Source organism: Crinia signifera, chromosome 4, assembly GCF_055691185.1.
Source record: "Crinia signifera chromosome 4, ASM5569118v1, whole genome shotgun sequence".
Taxonomy (NCBI): Eukaryota; Metazoa; Chordata; class Amphibia; order Anura; family Myobatrachidae; genus Crinia; species Crinia signifera.
This window is the reverse complement of record NC_139220.1, coordinates 213,248,846-213,269,841: the sequence shown is the minus strand read 5'-3', so window position 1 is coordinate 213,269,841 and position 20,996 is coordinate 213,248,846. Positions and strand designations below refer to the sequence as shown.

At 38.0% G+C, this 20,996-nt stretch overlaps 1 protein-coding gene across 1 annotated transcript in view; it reads left to right on the top strand.

Moving 5' to 3' along the window:
- LOC146073026 (dual oxidase 1-like) overlaps nt 1-20,996 on the top strand; it is a 109,260-nt gene that overhangs the window by 37,667 nt on the left and 50,597 nt on the right. The window contains exon 10 of the mRNA XM_083180200.1: nt 20,213-20,315. Coding sequence (XP_083036326.1) covers nt 20,213-20,315 — 103 coding nt within the window. The remainder of the gene's footprint in view (nt 1-20,212; nt 20,316-20,996) is intronic.

Genomic DNA, 20,996 nt, shown 5'->3' with positions numbered 1-20,996 from the left:
TTAGGAGTTTGGGTTGGTACTACTTCCCGGGAACCCTCTTCCTGTTCTTTTTGTGCAAAGCGTACCTCATTTCTGGTGAGACAGTGCTGATTACCCTTTTTGTAATCGTTCTTGTCTCTCCAGAATTTTTTCTTTTTCTTTAGCATAAGTTCTTTTTCATTTTTCTCTATTTTAGAAGTAACTATTCCTTCTAACTCCTTATATTCTTTTGATTTAGAGTATGGTTCGATTAATGATTTATATATTGCTATGTCTTCTTCTATTTTTCTTAATTCCTCATTCTTTTGAGCAATAATGAGCTGCATAAGTTTAATGGAGCAATCGTCCAGAGTCTGGAACCACCTGTCCATAAACTCTTTGGATTCTCCACCAAATGATGGGACTTTTTCAAGCCTCAACCCGCGTGGTACTATCTTTTCCTTGCAGTAGGTCTCAAGTGTGGTTAATTCCCACCATATTTTTCCCTCGCGGATTAGGGCTTTTTCTAATTTCCACATTGCTGTGTCTAGATCCTCATCTAATATGCTAGCTTCTTCCTCGTTACTTTCTTTCTGGAAAGTTTCTTTGACAAATACATTTCGCCGTCCTTTGTGGGCAAACATGCTAAGATATGTATAACCGTGATACAGATAAAAAGTAGATACAGTCGCACGCCCACTCTCTATTAGCTAGTACACGAAACTAAGGATAGGAAGGTATAGAGAGGTTTGGCGGCGCCAAGAGTTGCAGCCGTGGGTATATTTGTGGGGCACTAGCTCCCCTTGGGTACACGTTCAAAAAGAAAAGGGTAAATATACACTTCGGCGCTACTCAGCAGAATTTTTAACAGAATTTTTAACAGTATGCCTTGTCTTGCTGGGTTCTATTCTTCCTGGTTTTCCAATTTTATGCAACGTCTTAAGGGCACCTACTGACCTTAGTGAAGGTCCCTATGTGCCCGTAGAGGTTTCTTTTGTTCTTGTCAGGAAAACACTGGTACTTTCAGCAAAATGGCAATAAATTACTGACCTTATGCAAAGGCCCTATGTTCATATAGAGGTATCTTTGTCCTATTGCTCTTTCAACAACAACAAGTTCGCATCAACTTCACTCCGCATGTAATCATAGGAAACACACTCACCTCAAAATGAGGCCCTATGTTCATGGAAAGGTATCTTTAGTATGTCCACGTCCAGTAATCCCCTTGTAATAAGGCTCGGATATAGCCGTAGCAAAAAGATTTTTTATTCCAGGACGTATACAATAAAAACATATAAAAAAATCCAATTAAAATACGCACAGTCTCAGGTGAGCCCAAAAGCAACTCACTCCCTGTATCCGGATACTAGGAGGAGTGCTACCAGATGGAAAAAAGTGGTCAAAGGTCTCACCTATGCTGTGGGTCCAGTCCTCACCAACGCGTTTCGGGCTCTAAGGTAAGCCCTTTTTCAAGGTGTGAGGAGTGTTGTAACCTCAGGGTATTTATACCCTCTAGGCAATAAAACACAATATAGACATCTAAAAAACCCGGCCTGGAACAATAATTCCCTTTCCGGTATTTACCTAAATACCTATCTAATACATTCTCAAATAACCTCTCTATCCACTAAACATATACACCGCTATAGTCGTACATGTAATGCAGAGATAGGCGCTGAGTTATACATAGGAGCAACATGTTCATACACAGTACAGTCCGGTAATCCCGGTTTTCTGTTTGTCCTCTTCCTCCGTTACGCCGGTCAGCTGTTTGCGGGGACTCGTTCTCACGGAAGTGCGTCATTGCACTTCCGTTTTCGGATCTCCTCCGTCGTTGGAACGCATACTTCCTGATTTTGCGTTCCAAAGTAGCGGGCGCCATTTTGGCTGTGGTCTGTTTAGCTCTCGGTGTGTATTCACAGCTTATTTTCTCCACCATATTGGAGATAAACTCCTCGGGTCCCGCATATCATACAAACAACATGTAAAAAGGAGAGTTAGAATTGTGCATTTGGTTTTCCTATTTACCAAACCAAAAAATTAAAAAATTAACATTATGCAGCCATAATTGTAACGATAAAAATATCGATAGATATATATGGGAATGGGGTGTTTAAAAATTCTGATAATATATAAAAACTGTTTAAAATATTATGGAGTGGTGGGAAACATTCAAATTTCATAGAGAAAATACAAAAGTATAAAAATATATAAATATATATAAAATATACAAATGCATGTAAAAAAACATAAATACCCGTATAAATCTTATGAATAAAGTGCATAAGGGTGTAAACATGTGCAAATTCTCTACAGGAAAAAATACATTTATAAGAAACATTTAAGTTCAAACCCAATATTTAAACCTCGGGGCTCAATGGTTTTATGTGAATATATCTTTTTCATTTCAAGACACGCTAGTCTTTTTTCTTTATCATTGGCCCGCCAGTTATCCTTAATAATATTTATACCACAAAAGGATACTAAATGCCCGATTTCCATATTATGAGTACGTTTAAAATGGGCTGAAACATTATGGGTCTCCATCCCCTTTTTTATATTTCTGACGTGTTCGGCCAAGCGTGTTTTTAACATTCTGGTTGTTTTTCCTATATACTGTTTTTGGCACGAACACTCCATTATATAAATACAGAATTTGCTACTGCATGTAATAAAATCCTCTATTGGAAACCATTCATTCGTCTGAGTTACTTTGTATTGTGTAATGGATCCACTTACTGTTCCTTTACAAGCTCTACATATGGAACAGGTCCCACACCTATAAAATCCTTTTGATTTGATGTGGTTGTATGGAGAGGGGGTATTTATTGCACTCTTCACAATAAGGCTTTTTAAATTATTGGCCTTTCTGTATATAAATTGTGGGTTCTCGCTCAGATATTTCTTTAACATGGGGTCTCCTTTGAGTATCCCCCAATGTTTTTTTATGATTTTCTCTATCTGTTTTGACTGACATGTATACCTTGTAATAAAATTTACACCCGGTTTTTCTTTTGAGGGCTTAGATATCATCTGCATTCCTGCTCTATTCGCCTGTACAGATTGTCTCCCTTTATTTTTGGCTCGTTCTATTATTTCATCCTTGTATCCCTTACATTTAAACTGGTTCTCCAATTTTTCCGCATGCAATTCATATATGTCAACTTCTGTGCAATTCCTGCCTATTCTCTGAAATTGGCTACTAGGAATACTCCTTAGCCAATTGATGTGGTGATTGCTGTTATAATTTATAAATGAATTGCAGTCTGTTGCTTTCTCGAAATTTCTGGTTTTAATCATACAATTTTCTATATATATATGTAAGTCCAAGAAATTCACATGATTAGAGCTTATATCGAAAGTCAGCTTGATGTTCATATCATTGTTATTTAATTCCTGACAGAAACTTTCAAGTGTTGTGTCATCGCCCTTCCAGACAAACATAATGTCGTCGATATAACGCTTCCAGGACACTAGACTGGCACCGTGCCTCACATTGGCATATATGTTCTGCTCTTCCCACCGGGCCATGAAAAGGTTCGCATAGCTCGGTGCCAGTCTAGTGCCCATTGCGGTGCCAGTAAGCTGCAGGTAAAAATCATTATTGAACCAGAAATAATTGTTGTTCAATATCAATGCTATACCCTCTAAAATAAAATTTTTCTTATCTATCGGGGTGCCCTCTTTATCCAAAAAATGCGCAACCGCACTCAATCCCATTGCGTGGTCAATGATTGTATACAAAGAGGTCACGTCTGACGTGACCAATTTGTAGTTGGATTCCCACTCTATGGTTTTTATCATTTCCAAAGTGGCTATTGTGTCTTTTAGATAAGAGGTGGTTTTTAAGACCAGTGGCTGTAGAAGGGTGTCCAAGTAGTGTGATAAATTAGACAAAATCGAGTTCGTGCCCGCCACGATCGGGCGGCCTGGGGGATCATTAATGCATTTATGTATTTTGGGTAAAATATATAAGACAGGTATAGATGGAGTTTCTATCATTATATATTCTTTTACCTTCTCTTCTAACACCCCTTTAAGCATATACATATTTAAAAAACTTTCTAGTTTTTTACTGATGGTGGCTGTGGGGTTACCTCTCAATTTTTTGTAAGTTTTCACATCCAGAAGTTGTCTATAGATCTCTTTGTTATAATCTGCTGTGTTGAGGATCACCACACTACCACCTTTATCAGCTGGCTTAACTATTATTTCGGTGTTGTCTTTTAAGGTCTTAATCGCATCCCTTTCTCCTTTTGTAAGGTTAGAATTTTTATTTGGTTTGATTTCCATTTTCTCAAGATCGTCCCTTACTAGTTTTTCGAAGGATTCCACCAAACATCCTCTTTTATGGGTCGGATTAAACGTGGATTTCCTCTTGAAGACAGAGATGGTGTCTACCTGGGTTTCCACTATTTCATTATTATCATTGCCTCCTTGATCTTTATCCTCGAAGAAGCGCTTCAATGCTAATTTGCGCACAAATTTCTGCAGGTCAACAAACACCTCGAATTTGTCTACCCTGTTGGAGGGGGCAAATTTTAGGCCCTTCTCCAACAGGGCAGTCTCATCCGCCGTAAGCTGGTGACCGCTCAAATTTACTATTTTGGTTTTATGTTCTTCTACCCGGACATTAACCTCAGTGGGCGTTTTTTCCGCCTCTATACTGGGGTGTTTCTTTCTTTTTCTTATTCTATTATGTCCCTTGCCTCTTTTGCCCCGGGATTTAGTATTTTTATTTATCTGTGTTTCGGGGTCTCGGGACCTAGTTCTAAAAAATGCTGTTCCTCATCTCTCAATGTATTGAACCTATTCTCAGTTTCCCAATCTGTTCTCTCCTCCCTCCAATTGTCTTTCTGTCTAAAATTCCTTTTTCTCCATCTTTTTTCTTTGGGTTTCTCCCAATACTGGTTCTCTCTATTATCTTCGTTCCAGTAATTGTTTTTAAATGGTCCTAGATCTTCCTTATTTCTATCATTTTGATTATTTCTATCATTTTGATACCTAGGGGGATAGTTCCGGTTTCTTACTGGTGTTTCCTCTCTTTTATAGTGATACCTATTTTGATTTGTGGGGTGATACCTATGTTTGTATTTTTTAATAGGAGTTTGGGTTGGTACTACTTCCCGGGAACCCTCTTCCTGTTCTTTTTGTGCAAAGCGTACCTCATTTCTGGTGAGACAGTGCTGATTACCCTTTTTGTAATCGTTCTTGTCTCTCCAGAATTTTTTCTTTTTCTTTAGCATAAGTTCTTTTTCATTTTTCTCTATTTTAGAAGTAACTATTCCTTCTAACTCCTTATATTCTTTTGATTTAGAGTATGGTTCGATTAATGATTTATATATTGCTATGTCTTCTTCTATTTTTCTTAATTCCTCATTCTTTTGAGCAATAATGAGCTGCATAAGTTTAATGGAGCAATCGTCCAGAGTCTGGAACCACCTGTCCATAAACTCTTTGGATTCTCCACCAAATGATGGGACTTTTTCAAGCCTCAACCCGCGTGGTACTATCTTTTCCTTGCAGTAGGTCTCAAGTGTGGTTAATTCCCACCATATTTTTCCCTCGCGGATTAGGGCTTTTTCTAATTTCCACATTGCTGTGTCTAGATCCTCATCTAATATGCTAGCTTCTTCCTCGTTACTTTCTTTCTGGAAAGTTTCTTTGACAAATACATTTCGCCGTCCTTTGTGGGCAAACATGCTAAGATATGTATAACCGTGATACAGATAAAAAGTAGATACAGTCGCACGCCCACTCTCTATTAGCTAGTACACGAAACTAAGGATAGGAAGGTATAGAGAGGTTTGGCGGCGCCAAGAGTTGCAGCCGTGGGTATATTTGTGGGGCACTAGCTCCCCTTGGGTACACGTTCAAAAAGAAAAGGGTAAATATACACTTCGGCGCTACTCAGCAGAATTTTTAACAGAATTTTTAACAGTATGCCTTGTCTTGCTGGGTTCTATTCTTCCTGGTTTTCCAATTTTATGCAACGTCTTAAGGGCACCTACTGACCTTAGTGAAGGTCCCTATGTGCCCGTAGAGGTTTCTTTTGTTCTTGTCAGGAAAACACTGGTACTTTCAGCAAAATGGCAATAAATTACTGACCTTATGCAAAGGCCCTATGTTCATATAGAGGTATCTTTGTCCTATTGCTCTTTCAACAACAACAAGTTCGCATCAACTTCACTCCGCATGTAATCATAGGAAACACACTCACCTCAAAATGAGGCCCTATGTTCATGGAAAGGTATCTTTAGTATGTCCACGTCCAGTAATCCCCTTGTAATAAGGCTCGGATATAGCCGTAGCAAAAAGATTTTTTATTCCAGGACGTATACAATAAAAACATATAAAAAAATCCAATTAAAATACGCACAGTCTCAGGTGAGCCCAAAAGCAACTCACTCCCTGTATCCGGATACTAGGAGGAGTGCTACCAGATGGAAAAAAGTGGTCAAAGGTCTCACCTATGCTGTGGGTCCAGTCCTCACCAACGCGTTTCGGGCTCTAAGGTAAGCCCTTTTTCAAGGTGTGAGGAGTGTTGTAACCTCAGGGTATTTATACCCTCTAGGCAATAAAACACAATATAGACATCTAAAAAACCCGGCCTGGAACAATAATTCCCTTTCCGGTATTTACCTAAATACCTATCTAATACATTCTCAAATAACCTCTCTATCCACTAAACATATACACCGCTATAGTCGTACATGTAATGCAGAGATAGGCGCTGAGTTATACATAGGAGCATAGTTGCTCCTATGTATAACTCAGCGCCTACCTCTGCATTACATGTACGACTATAGCGGTGTATATGTTTAGTGGATAGAGAGGTTATTTGAGAATGTATTAGATAGGTATTTAGGTAAATACCGGAAAGGGAATTATTGTTCCAGGCCGGGTTTTTTAGATGTCTATATTGTGTTTTATTGCCTAGAGGGTATAAATACCCTGAGGTTACAACACTCCTCACACCTTGAAAAAGGGCTTACCTTAGAGCCCGAAACGCGTTGGTGAGGACTGGACCCACAGCATAGGTGAGACCTTTGACCACTTTTTTCCATCTGGTAGCACTCCTCCTAGTATCCGGATACAGGGAGTGAGTTGCTTTTGGGCTCACCTGAGACTGTGCGTATTTTAATTGGATTTTTTTATATGTTTTTATTGTATACGTCCTGGAATAAAAAATCTTTTTGCTACGGCTATATCCGAGCCTTATTACAAGGGGATTACTGGACGTGGACATACTAAAGATACCTTTCCATGAACATAGGGCCTCATTTTGAGGTGAGTGTGTTTCCTATGATTACATGCGGAGTGAAGTTGATGCGAACTTGTTGTTGTTGAAAGAGCAATAGGACAAAGATACCTCTATATGAACATAGGGCCTTTGCATAAGGTCAGTAATTTATTGCCATTTTGCTGAAAGTACCAGTGTTTTCCTGACAAGAACAAAAGAAACCTCTACGGGCACATAGGGACCTTCACTAAGGTCAGTAGGTGCCCTTAAGACGTTGCATAAAATTGGAAAACCAGGAAGAATAGAACCCAGCAAGACAAGGCATACTGTTAAAAATTCTGTTAAAAATTCTGCTGAGTAGCGCCGAAGTGTATATTTACCCTTTTCTTTTTGAACGTGTACCCAAGGGGAGCTAGTGCCCCACAAATATACCCACGGCTGCAACTCTTGGCGCCGCCAAACCTCTCTATACCTTCCTATCCTTAGTTTCGTGTACTAGCTAATAGAGAGTGGGCGTGCGACTGTATCTACTTTTTATCTGTATCACGGTTATACATATCTTAGCATGTTTGCCCACAAAGGACGGCGAAATGTATTTGTCAAAGAAACTTTCCAGAAAGAAAGTAACGAGGAAGAAGCTAGCATATTAGATGAGGATCTAGACACAGCAATGTGGAAATTAGAAAAAGCCCTAATCCGCGAGGGAAAAATATGGTGGGAATTAACCACACTTGAGACCTACTGCAAGGAAAAGATAGTACCACGCGGGTTGAGGCTTGAAAAAGTCCCATCATTTGGTGGAGAATCCAAAGAGTTTATGGACAGGTGGTTCCAGACTCTGGACGATTGCTCCATTAAACTTATGCAGCTCATTATTGCTCAAAAGAATGAGGAATTAAGAAAAATAGAAGAAGACATAGCAATATATAAATCATTAATCGAACCATACTCTAAATCAAAAGAATATAAGGAGTTAGAAGGAATAGTTACTTCTAAAATAGAGAAAAATGAAAAAGAACTTATGCTAAAGAAAAAGAAAAAATTCTGGAGAGACAAGAACGATTACAAAAAGGGTAATCAGCACTGTCTCACCAGAAATGAGGTACGCTTTGCACAAAAAGAACAGGAAGAGGGTTCCCGGGAAGTAGTACCAACCCAAACTCCTATTAAAAAATACAAACATAGGTATCACCCCACAAATCAAAATAGGTATCACTATAAAAGAGAGGAAACACCAGTAAGAAACCGGAACTATCCCCCTAGGTATCAAAATGATAGAAATAATCAAAATGATAGAAATAAGGAAGATCTAGGACCATTTAAAAACAATTACTGGAACGAAGATAATAGAGAGAACCAGTATTGGGAGAAACCCAAAGAAAAAAGATGGAGAAAAAGGAATTTTAGACAGAAAGACAATTGGAGGGAGGAGAGAACAGATTGGGAAACTGAGAATAGGTTCAATACATTGAGAGATGAGGAACAGCATTTTTTAGAACTAGGTCCCGAGACCCCGAAACACAGATAAATAAAAATACTAAATCCCGGGGCAAAAGAGGCAAGGGACATAATAGAATAAGAAAAAGAAAGAAACACCCCAGTATAGAGGCGGAAAAAACGCCCACTGAGGTTAATGTCCGGGTAGAAGAACATAAAACCAAAATAGTAAATTTGAGCGGTCACCAGCTTACGGCGGATGAGACTGCCCTGTTGGAGAAGGGCCTAAAATTTGCCCCCTCCAACAGGGTAGACAAATTCGAGGTGTTTGTTGACCTGCAGAAATTTGTGCGCAAATTAGCATTGAAGCGCTTCTTCGAGGATAAAGATCAAGGAGGCAATGATAATAATGAAATAGTGGAAACCCAGGTAGACACCATCTCTGTCTTCAAGAGGAAATCCACGTTTAATCCGACCCATAAAAGAGGATGTTTGGTGGAATCCTTCGAAAAACTAGTAAGGGACGATCTTGAGAAAATGGAAATCAAACCAAATAAAAATTCTAACCTTACAAAAGGAGAAAGGGATGCGATTAAGACCTTAAAAGACAACACCGAAATAATAGTTAAGCCAGCTGATAAAGGTGGTAGTGTGGTGATCCTCAACACAGCAGATTATAACAAAGAGATCTATAGACAACTTCTGGATGTGAAAACTTACAAAAAATTGAGAGGTAACCCCACAGCCACCATCAGTAAAAAACTAGAAAGTTTTTTAAATATGTATATGCTTAAAGGGGTGTTAGAAGAGAAGGTAAAAGAATATATAATGATAGAAACTCCATCTATACCTGTCTTATATATTTTACCCAAAATACATAAATGCATTAATGATCCCCCAGGCCGCCCGATCGTGGCGGGCACGAACTCGATTTTGTCTAATTTATCACACTACTTGGACACCCTTCTACAGCCACTGGTCTTAAAAACCACCTCTTATCTAAAAGACACAATAGCCACTTTGGAAATGATAAAAACCATAGAGTGGGAATCCAACTACAAATTGGTCACGTCAGACGTGACCTCTTTGTATACAATCATTGACCACGCAATGGGATTGAGTGCGGTTGCGCATTTTTTGGATAAAGAGGGCACCCCGATAGATAAGAAAAATTTTATTTTAGAGGGTATAGCATTGATATTGAACAACAATTATTTCTGGTTCAATAATGATTTTTACCTGCAGCTTACTGGCACCGCAATGGGCACTAGACTGGCACCGAGCTATGCGAACCTTTTCATGGCCCGGTGGGAAGAGCAGAACATATATGCCAATGTGAGGCACGGTGCCAGTCTAGTGTCCTGGAAGCGTTATATCGACGACATTATGTTTGTCTGGAAGGGCGATGACACAACACTTGAAAGTTTCTGTCAGGAATTAAATAACAATGATATGAACATCAAGCTGACTTTCGATATAAGCTCTAATCATGTGAATTTCTTGGACTTACATATATATATAGAAAATTGTATGATTAAAACCAGAAATTTCGAGAAAGCAACAGACTGCAATTCATTTATAAATTATAACAGCAATCACCACATCAATTGGCTAAGGAGTATTCCTAGTAGCCAATTTCAGAGAATAGGCAGGAATTGCACAGAAGTTGACATATATGAATTGCATGCGGAAAAATTGGAGAACCAGTTTAAATGTAAGGGATACAAGGATGAAATAATAGAACGAGCCAAAAATAAAGGGAGACAATCTGTACAGGCGAATAGAGCAGGAATGCAGATGATATCTAAGCCCTCAAAAGAAAAACCGGGTGTAAATTTTATTACAAGGTATACATGTCAGTCAAAACAGATAGAGAAAATCATAAAAAAACATTGGGGGATACTCAAAGGAGACCCCATGTTAAAGAAATATCTGAGCGAGAACCCACAATTTATATACAGAAAGGCCAATAATTTAAAAAGCCTTATTGTGAAGAGTGCAATAAATACCCCCTCTCCATACAACCACATCAAATCAAAAGGATTTTATAGGTGTGGGACCTGTTCCATATGTAGAGCTTGTAAAGGAACAGTAAGTGGATCCATTACACAATACAAAGTAACTCAGACGAATGAATGGTTTCCAATCGAGGATTTTATTACATGCAGTAGCAAATTCTGTATTTATATAATGGAGTGTTCGTGCCAAAAACAGTATATAGGAAAAACAACCAGAATGTTAAAAACACGCTTGGCCGAACACGTCAGAAATATAAAAAAGGGGATGGAGACCCATAATGTTTCAGCCCATTTTAAACGTACTCATAATATGGAAATCGGGCATTTAGTATCCTTTTGTGGTATAAATATTATTAAGGATAACTGGCGGGCCAATGATAAAGAAAAAAGACTAGCGTGTCTTGAAATGAAAAAGATATATTCACATAAAACCATTGAGCCCCGAGGTTTAAATATTGGGTTTGAACTTAAATGTTTCTTATAAATGTATTTTTTCCTGTAGAGAATTTGCACATGTTTACACCCTTATGCACTTTATTCATAAGATTTATACGGGTATTTATGTTTTTTTACATGCATTTGTATATTTTATATATATTTATATATTTTTATACTTTTGTATTTTCTCTATGAAATTTGAATGTTTCCCACCACTCCATAATATTTTAAACAGTTTTTATATATTATCAGTATTTTTAAACACCCCATTCCCATATATATCTATCGATATTTTTATCGTTACAATTATGGCTGCATAATGTTAATTTTTTAATTTTTTGGTTTGGTAAATAGGAAAACCAAATGCACAATTCTAACTCTCCTTTTTACATGTTGTTTGTATGATATGCGGGACCCGAGGAGTTTATCTCCAATATGGTGGAGAAAATAAGCTGTGAATACACACCGAGAGCTAAACAGACCACAGCCAAAATGGCGCCCGCTACTTTGGAACGCAAAATCAGGAAGTATGCGTTCCAACGACGGAGGAGATCCGAAAACGGAAGTGCAATGACGCACTTCCGTGAGAACGAGTCCCCGCAAACAGCTGACCGGCGTAACGGAGGAAGAGGACAAACAGAAAACCGGGATTACCGGACTGTACTGTGTATGAACATGTTGCTCCTATGTATAACTCAGCGCCTATCTCTGCATTACATGTACGACTATAGCGGTGTATATGTTTAGTGGATAGAGAGGTTATTTGAGAATGTATTAGATAGGTATTTAGGTAAATACCGGAAAGGGAATTATTGTTCCAGGCCGGGTTTTTTAGATGTCTATATTGTGTTTTATTGCCTAGAGGGTATAAATACCCTGAGGTTACAACACTCCTCACACCTTGAAAAAGGGCTTACCTTAGAGCCCGAAACGCGTTGGTGAGGACTGGACCCACAGCATAGGTGAGACCTTTGACCACTTTTTTCCATCTGGTAGCACTCCTCCTAGTATCCGGATACAGGGAGTGAGTTGCTTTTGGGCTCACCTGAGACTGTGCGTATTTTAATTGGATTTTTTTATATGTTTTTATTGTATACGTCCTGGAATAAAAAATCTTTTTGCTACGGCTATATCCGAGCCTTATTACAAGGGGATTACTGGACGTGGACATACTAAAGATACCTTTCCATGAACATAGGGCCTCATTTTGAGGTGAGTGTGTTTCCTATGATTACATGCGGAGTGAAGTTGATGCGAACTTGTTGTTGTTGAAAGAGCAATAGGACAAAGATACCTCTATATGAACATAGGGCCTTTGCATAAGGTCAGTAATTTATTGCCATTTTGCTGAAAGTACCAGTGTTTTCCTGACAAGAACAAAAGAAACCTCTACGGGCACATAGGGACCTTCACTAAGGTCAGTAGGTGCCCTTAAGACGTTGCATAAAATTGGAAAACCAGGAAGAATAGAACCCAGCAAGACAAGGCATACTGTTAAAAATTCTGTTAAAAATTCTGCTGAGTAGCGCCGAAGTGTATATTTACCCTTTTCTTTTTGAACGTGTACCCAAGGGGAGCTAGTGCCCCACAAATATACCCACGGCTGCAACTCTTGGCGCCGCCAAACCTCTCTATACCTTCCTATCCTTAGTTTCGTGTACTAGCTAATAGAGAGTGGGCGTGCGACTGTATCTACTTTTTATCTGTATCACGGTTATACATATCTTAGCATGTTTGCCCACAAAGGACGGCGAAATGTATTTGTCAAAGAAACTTTCCAGAAAGAAAGTAACGAGGAAGAAGCTAGCATATTAGATGAGGATCTAGACACAGCAATGTGGAAATTAGAAAAAGCCCTAATCCGCGAGGGAAAAATATGGTGGGAATTAACCACACTTGAGACCTACTGCAAGGAAAAGATAGTACCACGCGGGTTGAGGCTTGAAAAAGTCCCATCATTTGGTGGAGAATCCAAAGAGTTTATGGACAGGTGGTTCCAGACTCTGGACGATTGCTCCATTAAACTTATGCAGCTCATTATTGCTCAAAAGAATGAGGAATTAAGAAAAATAGAAGAAGACATAGCAATATATAAATCATTAATCGAACCATACTCTAAATCAAAAGAATATAAGGAGTTAGAAGGAATAGTTACTTCTAAAATAGAGAAAAATGAAAAAGAACTTATGCTAAAGAAAAAGAAAAAATTCTGGAGAGACAAGAACGATTACAAAAAGGGTAATCAGCACTGTCTCACCAGAAATGAGGTACGCTTTGCACAAAAAGAACAGGAAGAGGGTTCCCGGGAAGTAGTACCAACCCAAACTCCTATTAAAAAATACAAACATAGGTATCACCCCACAAATCAAAATAGGTATCACTATAAAAGAGAGGAAACACCAGTAAGAAACCGGAACTATCCCCCTAGGTATCAAAATGATAGAAATAATCAAAATGATAGAAATAAGGAAGATCTAGGACCATTTAAAAACAATTACTGGAACGAAGATAATAGAGAGAACCAGTATTGGGAGAAACCCAAAGAAAAAAGATGGAGAAAAAGGAATTTTAGACAGAAAGACAATTGGAGGGAGGAGAGAACAGATTGGGAAACTGAGAATAGGTTCAATACATTGAGAGATGAGGAACAGCATTTTTTAGAACTAGGTCCCGAGACCCCGAAACACAGATAAATAAAAATACTAAATCCCGGGGCAAAAGAGGCAAGGGACATAATAGAATAAGAAAAAGAAAGAAACACCCCAGTATAGAGGCGGAAAAAACGCCCACTGAGGTTAATGTCCGGGTAGAAGAACATAAAACCAAAATAGTAAATTTGAGCGGTCACCAGCTTACGGCGGATGAGACTGCCCTGTTGGAGAAGGGCCTAAAATTTGCCCCCTCCAACAGGGTAGACAAATTCGAGGTGTTTGTTGACCTGCAGAAATTTGTGCGCAAATTAGCATTGAAGCGCTTCTTCGAGGATAAAGATCAAGGAGGCAATGATAATAATGAAATAGTGGAAACCCAGGTAGACACCATCTCTGTCTTCAAGAGGAAATCCACGTTTAATCCGACCCATAAAAGAGGATGTTTGGTGGAATCCTTCGAAAAACTAGTAAGGGACGATCTTGAGAAAATGGAAATCAAACCAAATAAAAATTCTAACCTTACAAAAGGAGAAAGGGATGCGATTAAGACCTTAAAAGACAACACCGAAATAATAGTTAAGCCAGCTGATAAAGGTGGTAGTGTGGTGATCCTCAACACAGCAGATTATAACAAAGAGATCTATAGACAACTTCTGGATGTGAAAACTTACAAAAAATTGAGAGGTAACCCCACAGCCACCATCAGTAAAAAACTAGAAAGTTTTTTAAATATGTATATGCTTAAAGGGGTGTTAGAAGAGAAGGTAAAAGAATATATAATGATAGAAACTCCATCTATACCTGTCTTATATATTTTACCCAAAATACATAAATGCATTAATGATCCCCCAGGCCGCCCGATCGTGGCGGGCACGAACTCGATTTTGTCTAATTTATCACACTACTTGGACACCCTTCTACAGCCACTGGTCTTAAAAACCACCTCTTATCTAAAAGACACAATAGCCACTTTGGAAATGATAAAAACCATAGAGTGGGAATCCAACTACAAATTGGTCACGTCAGACGTGACCTCTTTGTATACAATCATTGACCACGCAATGGGATTGAGTGCGGTTGCGCATTTTTTGGATAAAGAGGGCACCCCGATAGATAAGAAAAATTTTATTTTAGAGGGTATAGCATTGATATTGAACAACAATTATTTCTGGTTCAATAATGATTTTTACCTGCAGCTTACTGGCACCGCAATGGGCACTAGACTGGCACCGAGCTATGCGAACCTTTTCATGGCCCGGTGGGAAGAGCAGAACATATATGCCAATGTGAGGCACGGTGCCAGTCTAGTGTCCTGGAAGCGTTATATCGACGACATTATGTTTGTCTGGAAGGGCGATGACACAACACTTGAAAGTTTCTGTCAGGAATTAAATAACAATGATATGAACATCAAGCTGACTTTCGATATAAGCTCTAATCATGTGAATTTCTTGGACTTACATATATATATAGAAAATTGTATGATTAAAACCAGAAATTTCGAGAAAGCAACAGACTGCAATTCATTTATAAATTATAACAGCAATCACCACATCAATTGGCTAAGGAGTATTCCTAGTAGCCAATTTCAGAGAATAGGCAGGAATTGCACAGAAGTTGACATATATGAATTGCATGCGGAAAAATTGGAGAACCAGTTTAAATGTAAGGGATACAAGGATGAAATAATAGAACGAGCCAAAAATAAAGGGAGACAATCTGTACAGGCGAATAGAGCAGGAATGCAGATGATATCTAAGCCCTCAAAAGAAAAACCGGGTGTAAATTTTATTACAAGGTATACATGTCAGTCAAAACAGATAGAGAAAATCATAAAAAAACATTGGGGGATACTCAAAGGAGACCCCATGTTAAAGAAATATCTGAGCGAGAACCCACAATTTATATACAGAAAGGCCAATAATTTAAAAAGCCTTATTGTGAAGAGTGCAATAAATACCCCCTCTCCATACAACCACATCAAATCAAAAGGATTTTATAGGTGTGGGACCTGTTCCATATGTAGAGCTTGTAAAGGAACAGTAAGTGGATCCATTACACAATACAAAGTAACTCAGACGAATGAATGGTTTCCAATCGAGGATTTTATTACATGCAGTAGCAAATTCTGTATTTATATAATGGAGTGTTCGTGCCAAAAACAGTATATAGGAAAAACAACCAGAATGTTAAAAACACGCTTGGCCGAACACGTCAGAAATATAAAAAAGGGGATGGAGACCCATAATGTTTCAGCCCATTTTAAACGTACTCATAATATGGAAATCGGGCATTTAGTATCCTTTTGTGGTATAAATATTATTAAGGATAACTGGCGGGCCAATGATAAAGAAAAAAGACTAGCGTGTCTTGAAATGAAAAAGATATATTCACATAAAACCATTGAGCCCCGAGGTTTAAATATTGGGTTTGAACTTAAATGTTTCTTATAAATGTATTTTTTCCTGTAGAGAATTTGCACATGTTTACACCCTTATGCACTTTATTCATAAGATTTATACGGGTATTTATGTTTTTTTACATGCATTTGTATATTTTATATATATTTATATATTTTTATACTTTTGTATTTTCTCTATGAAATTTGAATGTTTCCCACCACTCCATAATATTTTAAACAGTTTTTATATATTATCAGAATTTTTAAACACCCCATTCCCATATATATCTATCGATATTTTTATCGTTACAATTATGGCTGCATAATGTTAATTTTTTAATTTTTTGGTTTGGTAAATAGGAAAACCAAATGCACAATTCTAACTCTCCTTTTTACATGTTGTTTGTATGATATGCGGGACCCGAGGAGTTTATCTCCAATATGGTGGAGAAAATAAGCTGTGAATACACACCGAGAGCTAAACAGACCACAGCCAAAATGGCGCCCGCTACTTTGGAACGCAAAATCAGGAAGTATGCGTTCCAACGACGGAGGAGATCCGAAAACGGAAGTGCAATGACGCACTTCCGTGAGAACGAGTCCCCGCAAACAGCTGACCGGCGTAACGGAGGAAGAGGACAAACAGAAAACCGGGATTACCGGACTGTACTGTGTATGAACATGTTGCTCCTATGTATAACTCAGCGCCTATCTCTGCATTACATGTACGACTATAGCGGTGTATATGTTTAGTGGATAGAGAGGTTATTTGAGAATGTATTAGATAGGTATTTAGGTAAATACCGGAAAGGGAATTATTGTTCCAGGCCGGGTTTTTTAGATGTCTATATTGTGTTTTATTGCCTAGAGGGTATAAATACCCTGAGGTTACAACACTCCTCACACCTTGAAAAAGGGCTTACCTTAGAGCCCGAAACGCGTTGGTGAGGACTGGACCCACAGCATAGGTGAGACCTTTGACCACTTTTTTCCATCTGGTAGCACTCCTCCTAGTATCCGGATACAGGGAGTGAGTTGCTTTTGGGCTCACCTGAGACTGTGCGTATTTTAATTGGATTTTTTTATATGTTTTTATTGTATACGTCCTGGAATAAAAAATCTTTTTGCTACGGCTATATCCGAGCCTTATTACAAGGGGATTACTGGACGTGGACATACTAAAGATACCTTTCCATGAACATAGGGCCTCATTTTGAGGTGAGTGTGTTTCCTATGATTACATGCGGAGTGAAGTTGATGCGAACTTGTTGTTGTTGAAAGAGCAATAGGACAAAGATACCTCTATATGAACATAGGGCCTTTGCATAAGGTCAGTAATTTATTGCCATTTTGCTGAAAGTACCAGTGTTTTCCTGACAAGAACAAAAGAAACCTCTACGGGCACATAGGGACCTTCACTAAGGTCAGTAGGTGCCCTTAAGACGTTGCATAAAATTGGAAAACCAGGAAGAATAGAACCCAGCAAGACAAGGCATACTGTTAAAAATTCTGTTAAAAATTCTGCTGAGTAGCGCCGAAGTGTATATTTACCCTTTTCTTTTTAATACTACAATTTATTCTAAGCCGACAGATCGGAATACTTTGTTACAGGCTAGTAGTTTTCATCCATCTTGCACCATTTCTGGACTTCCTTACTCGCAGTTCTTAAGAGCGAAAAGAATTGTGAGTGATGAGGCAGAACTGGAAGTTGTGCTCGATAATATGACAAAAAACTTTTTGGAAAGGGGATATTCTGATGATACCCTTAGGGGAGCGAGATTGAAGCTGAACAAGATATCTAGACAGGAGGCACTGAAACGTTCAGTCAAAAAAACTAAGTCTGATACTTTGCATTGGGTACAACATTATAATGTTGCACAAAAACAGATACAAAAATATACCAGGGACCTGTGGCCGGTGATACAAACTGATAGAGACCTTAAATCCCTTAAACATACTAAAATAATGACTAGCTATAAAAGAGGAAAAAATTTACGGGATTGGGTGATGAAATCAGATGTGACCCCCTTGATGCAATATGATCCGATGATACAAACTAAAAGCCCAGGCTGTTATAAATGCACGGGGTGCACGACATGTAATCACATGATTACCACTAAATGGTTCTTTCACCCACACACAGGCAAAAAGTTTAACATTAGACATGTGTTAGGTTGTAACAGCTCCTTCGTTATATACATGGTCAAATGTCCTTGTGGTCTTTGCTATATTGGCAAGACCATGAGGACATTTAAAGAAAGAATGGCTATGCATCGCCACTCTATAAGAGCGGCCCTAAAAGAAAAAACTTCTGATCAACCATTGGCACGACACTTTGTGTCTGCCAATCATAGTCTAGCTAATTTCAGACATATAATTATTGACCATGTTCCACCTAACAATCGCAGGGGAGACAGAAATAAAATGCTGCTGCAACTTGAATCCAAATGGATTTTTTTACTTGACACTGTAAAACCAAAAGGGTTAAATGATCAACTTAATTTGAATATATTCCTATAATGCCTGTGTTTAATGATTGAATTTTTTATACTACTGTTGATTTTTTTTGTATGTATTTTTTGTATGTTCTGCATGGCAATGTACTGATTAAAATGTTCCGTTTTATGCTGCTCTGGTACTTTTATATGCAATGTATCTATATGCACTTAGTGATGAATTATGTTATGTCCGCACGTATTAGAATGTTAGCGTGATCGTTTCTTTGACAACCGAGACGCAGGATGCTGCTTGATGACGTAGGGTTAAGTCCCCGCAAGCAGCTACTGGCTGTCCCGTGATTGGTGAAACGCCCACATACACCTGGTGTAGGTATTTAAGGTGAGCTTTTTTACATGTTTGTTATCTCCTGTGTATGCTGCCTGACGAAGGGAAATAAAATCCCGAAAGCTTGCAAAACAAAGGCTTGTGTCTGTTTCTTCAAATCCGCTGGGTGCCGCTTATTGGAGTCTGCCTGTATTGTTTATTGAGCCTGGACACCGCGGTAGCTGCTTGCGAAACGACAAGGAGGGTGCCGGTCTTCTGGATTCGTATATATATATATATATATATATATATATATATATATATATATATATATATATATATATAGATCTATACAGATATATATACAGGTTGAGTATCCCGTATCCAAAATGCTCGGGACCAGGAGAATTTTGGATAACGGATTATTCCGTATTTCGGAATATTTTAATATTTCAATTATTTATTTTGAAGTATCTTGCATGTATGCTGTATAAACACATAAAATACACACAAATATATTTTATTACCACATAAAATACACACAAATATATTTTATTTGTTCAAAAAACAAGGTTTCAAAACATGAAACAAAATTTGTGTACTATCTCAGATATTGATTTTGAATGCCAAGCAATCATTTTCTTGCACATATATAGTGCCAGTTACATATCATGTCACCAGTAGTGATGTTACAAATGTCCCCAGTGAGTTTTTAGCAAAAAAAAAAATTTTTTTTTCACTTTCTGGAATGTATGGTTTTCGGAATAATTCGGATAACGGATACTCGGATACGGGATACTCAACCTGTATATATATATATATATATATATATATATATATATATATATATATATATATATATACTGTATAGACAGCACTTACCTATCCTGGGAACCAGGTTAGGAAACAGACCAGCACTCACGTAGTTTGAGTTGAAGAAAAAAAGGTGTATTTTCAAAACATTATACAAATTGTAGTGCAGCAAGGCTGACCCTTGCTGCACTACACTTTGTATAATGTTTTGAAAATACACCTTTTTTTCTTCAACTCAAACTACGTGAGTGCTGGTCTGTTTCCTAACCTGGTTCCCAGGATAGGTAAGTGCTGTCTATCATTATCCCTCTTGGACCCTGCACCGCATCATTCCTTAAACATCTGAGTGCCGTTTTGCTTCTCTCTCTATATATATATATATATATACAGTATCATTATATATGTTTACTTATATGTATTTTTATTTTTTAATACTAACACTTGTATTTTTATATTTAGTTATCTTAACTACAGTATGTTTTCATTTTAGAATGCAAATCTGAAGAACGCTACTGATTTCCACCATTTGTTGCTGGGTATGTGTTCACAAATAGCTGAGAAAGAAGATCAAATAGTAGTATCAGACTTGCGAGGTAAAGTATAGATAATTGTAATTACAGTTTCTTTATGTTATTAATAATGTTTGATTTTTTTAAGCTGTACTGTATTATTTCCTTACGGTACATCTGTGCCCTTTATTGTATACACGTTATAAACTCTTAAGCTCTATTATTCATATGGGGAGTGTGGTTCATTCTAGCCCAAAGCAATGGAAGCAATTATTGCATTGGGGCACAGCCATTTCATTTAAAAGCACTTTTTTCTAAAGTTCTAGACAAAAAAAGAGGGAATTGTAACCTTCCACATATTCTTATTATAGGAATAATTGCTATTTCTTTGTCTAATAGAAAAAGTAGAACCACCTAACATCTGGAAAGAACCTTCTCCGATTAGTGGTTGGCATCGCAGGAACAAAGTATATAGTCACCCCAGTATAACATCTCTTGCTGCACCCTTAGGCATTATGGACTGACCACCACTGATTATTACCTTGGCAGGTGTGAGATGGTGGTGGCATCCTCCACTCATTAGACTGGGAGTACCGCTCTTATTTCATATTTAAGTGTCGCATTCTTAGCAAAACACTGATATAGTGGAACAGAAGCAAGAAGCTAATCTATTGTATTTGCTCCAGTGGATGCAAGAACCTGGGGATATATTCCTATTGAGACAGTATCATAATTTATGTAGTATAAACTGCCTGGTGTTGTGTC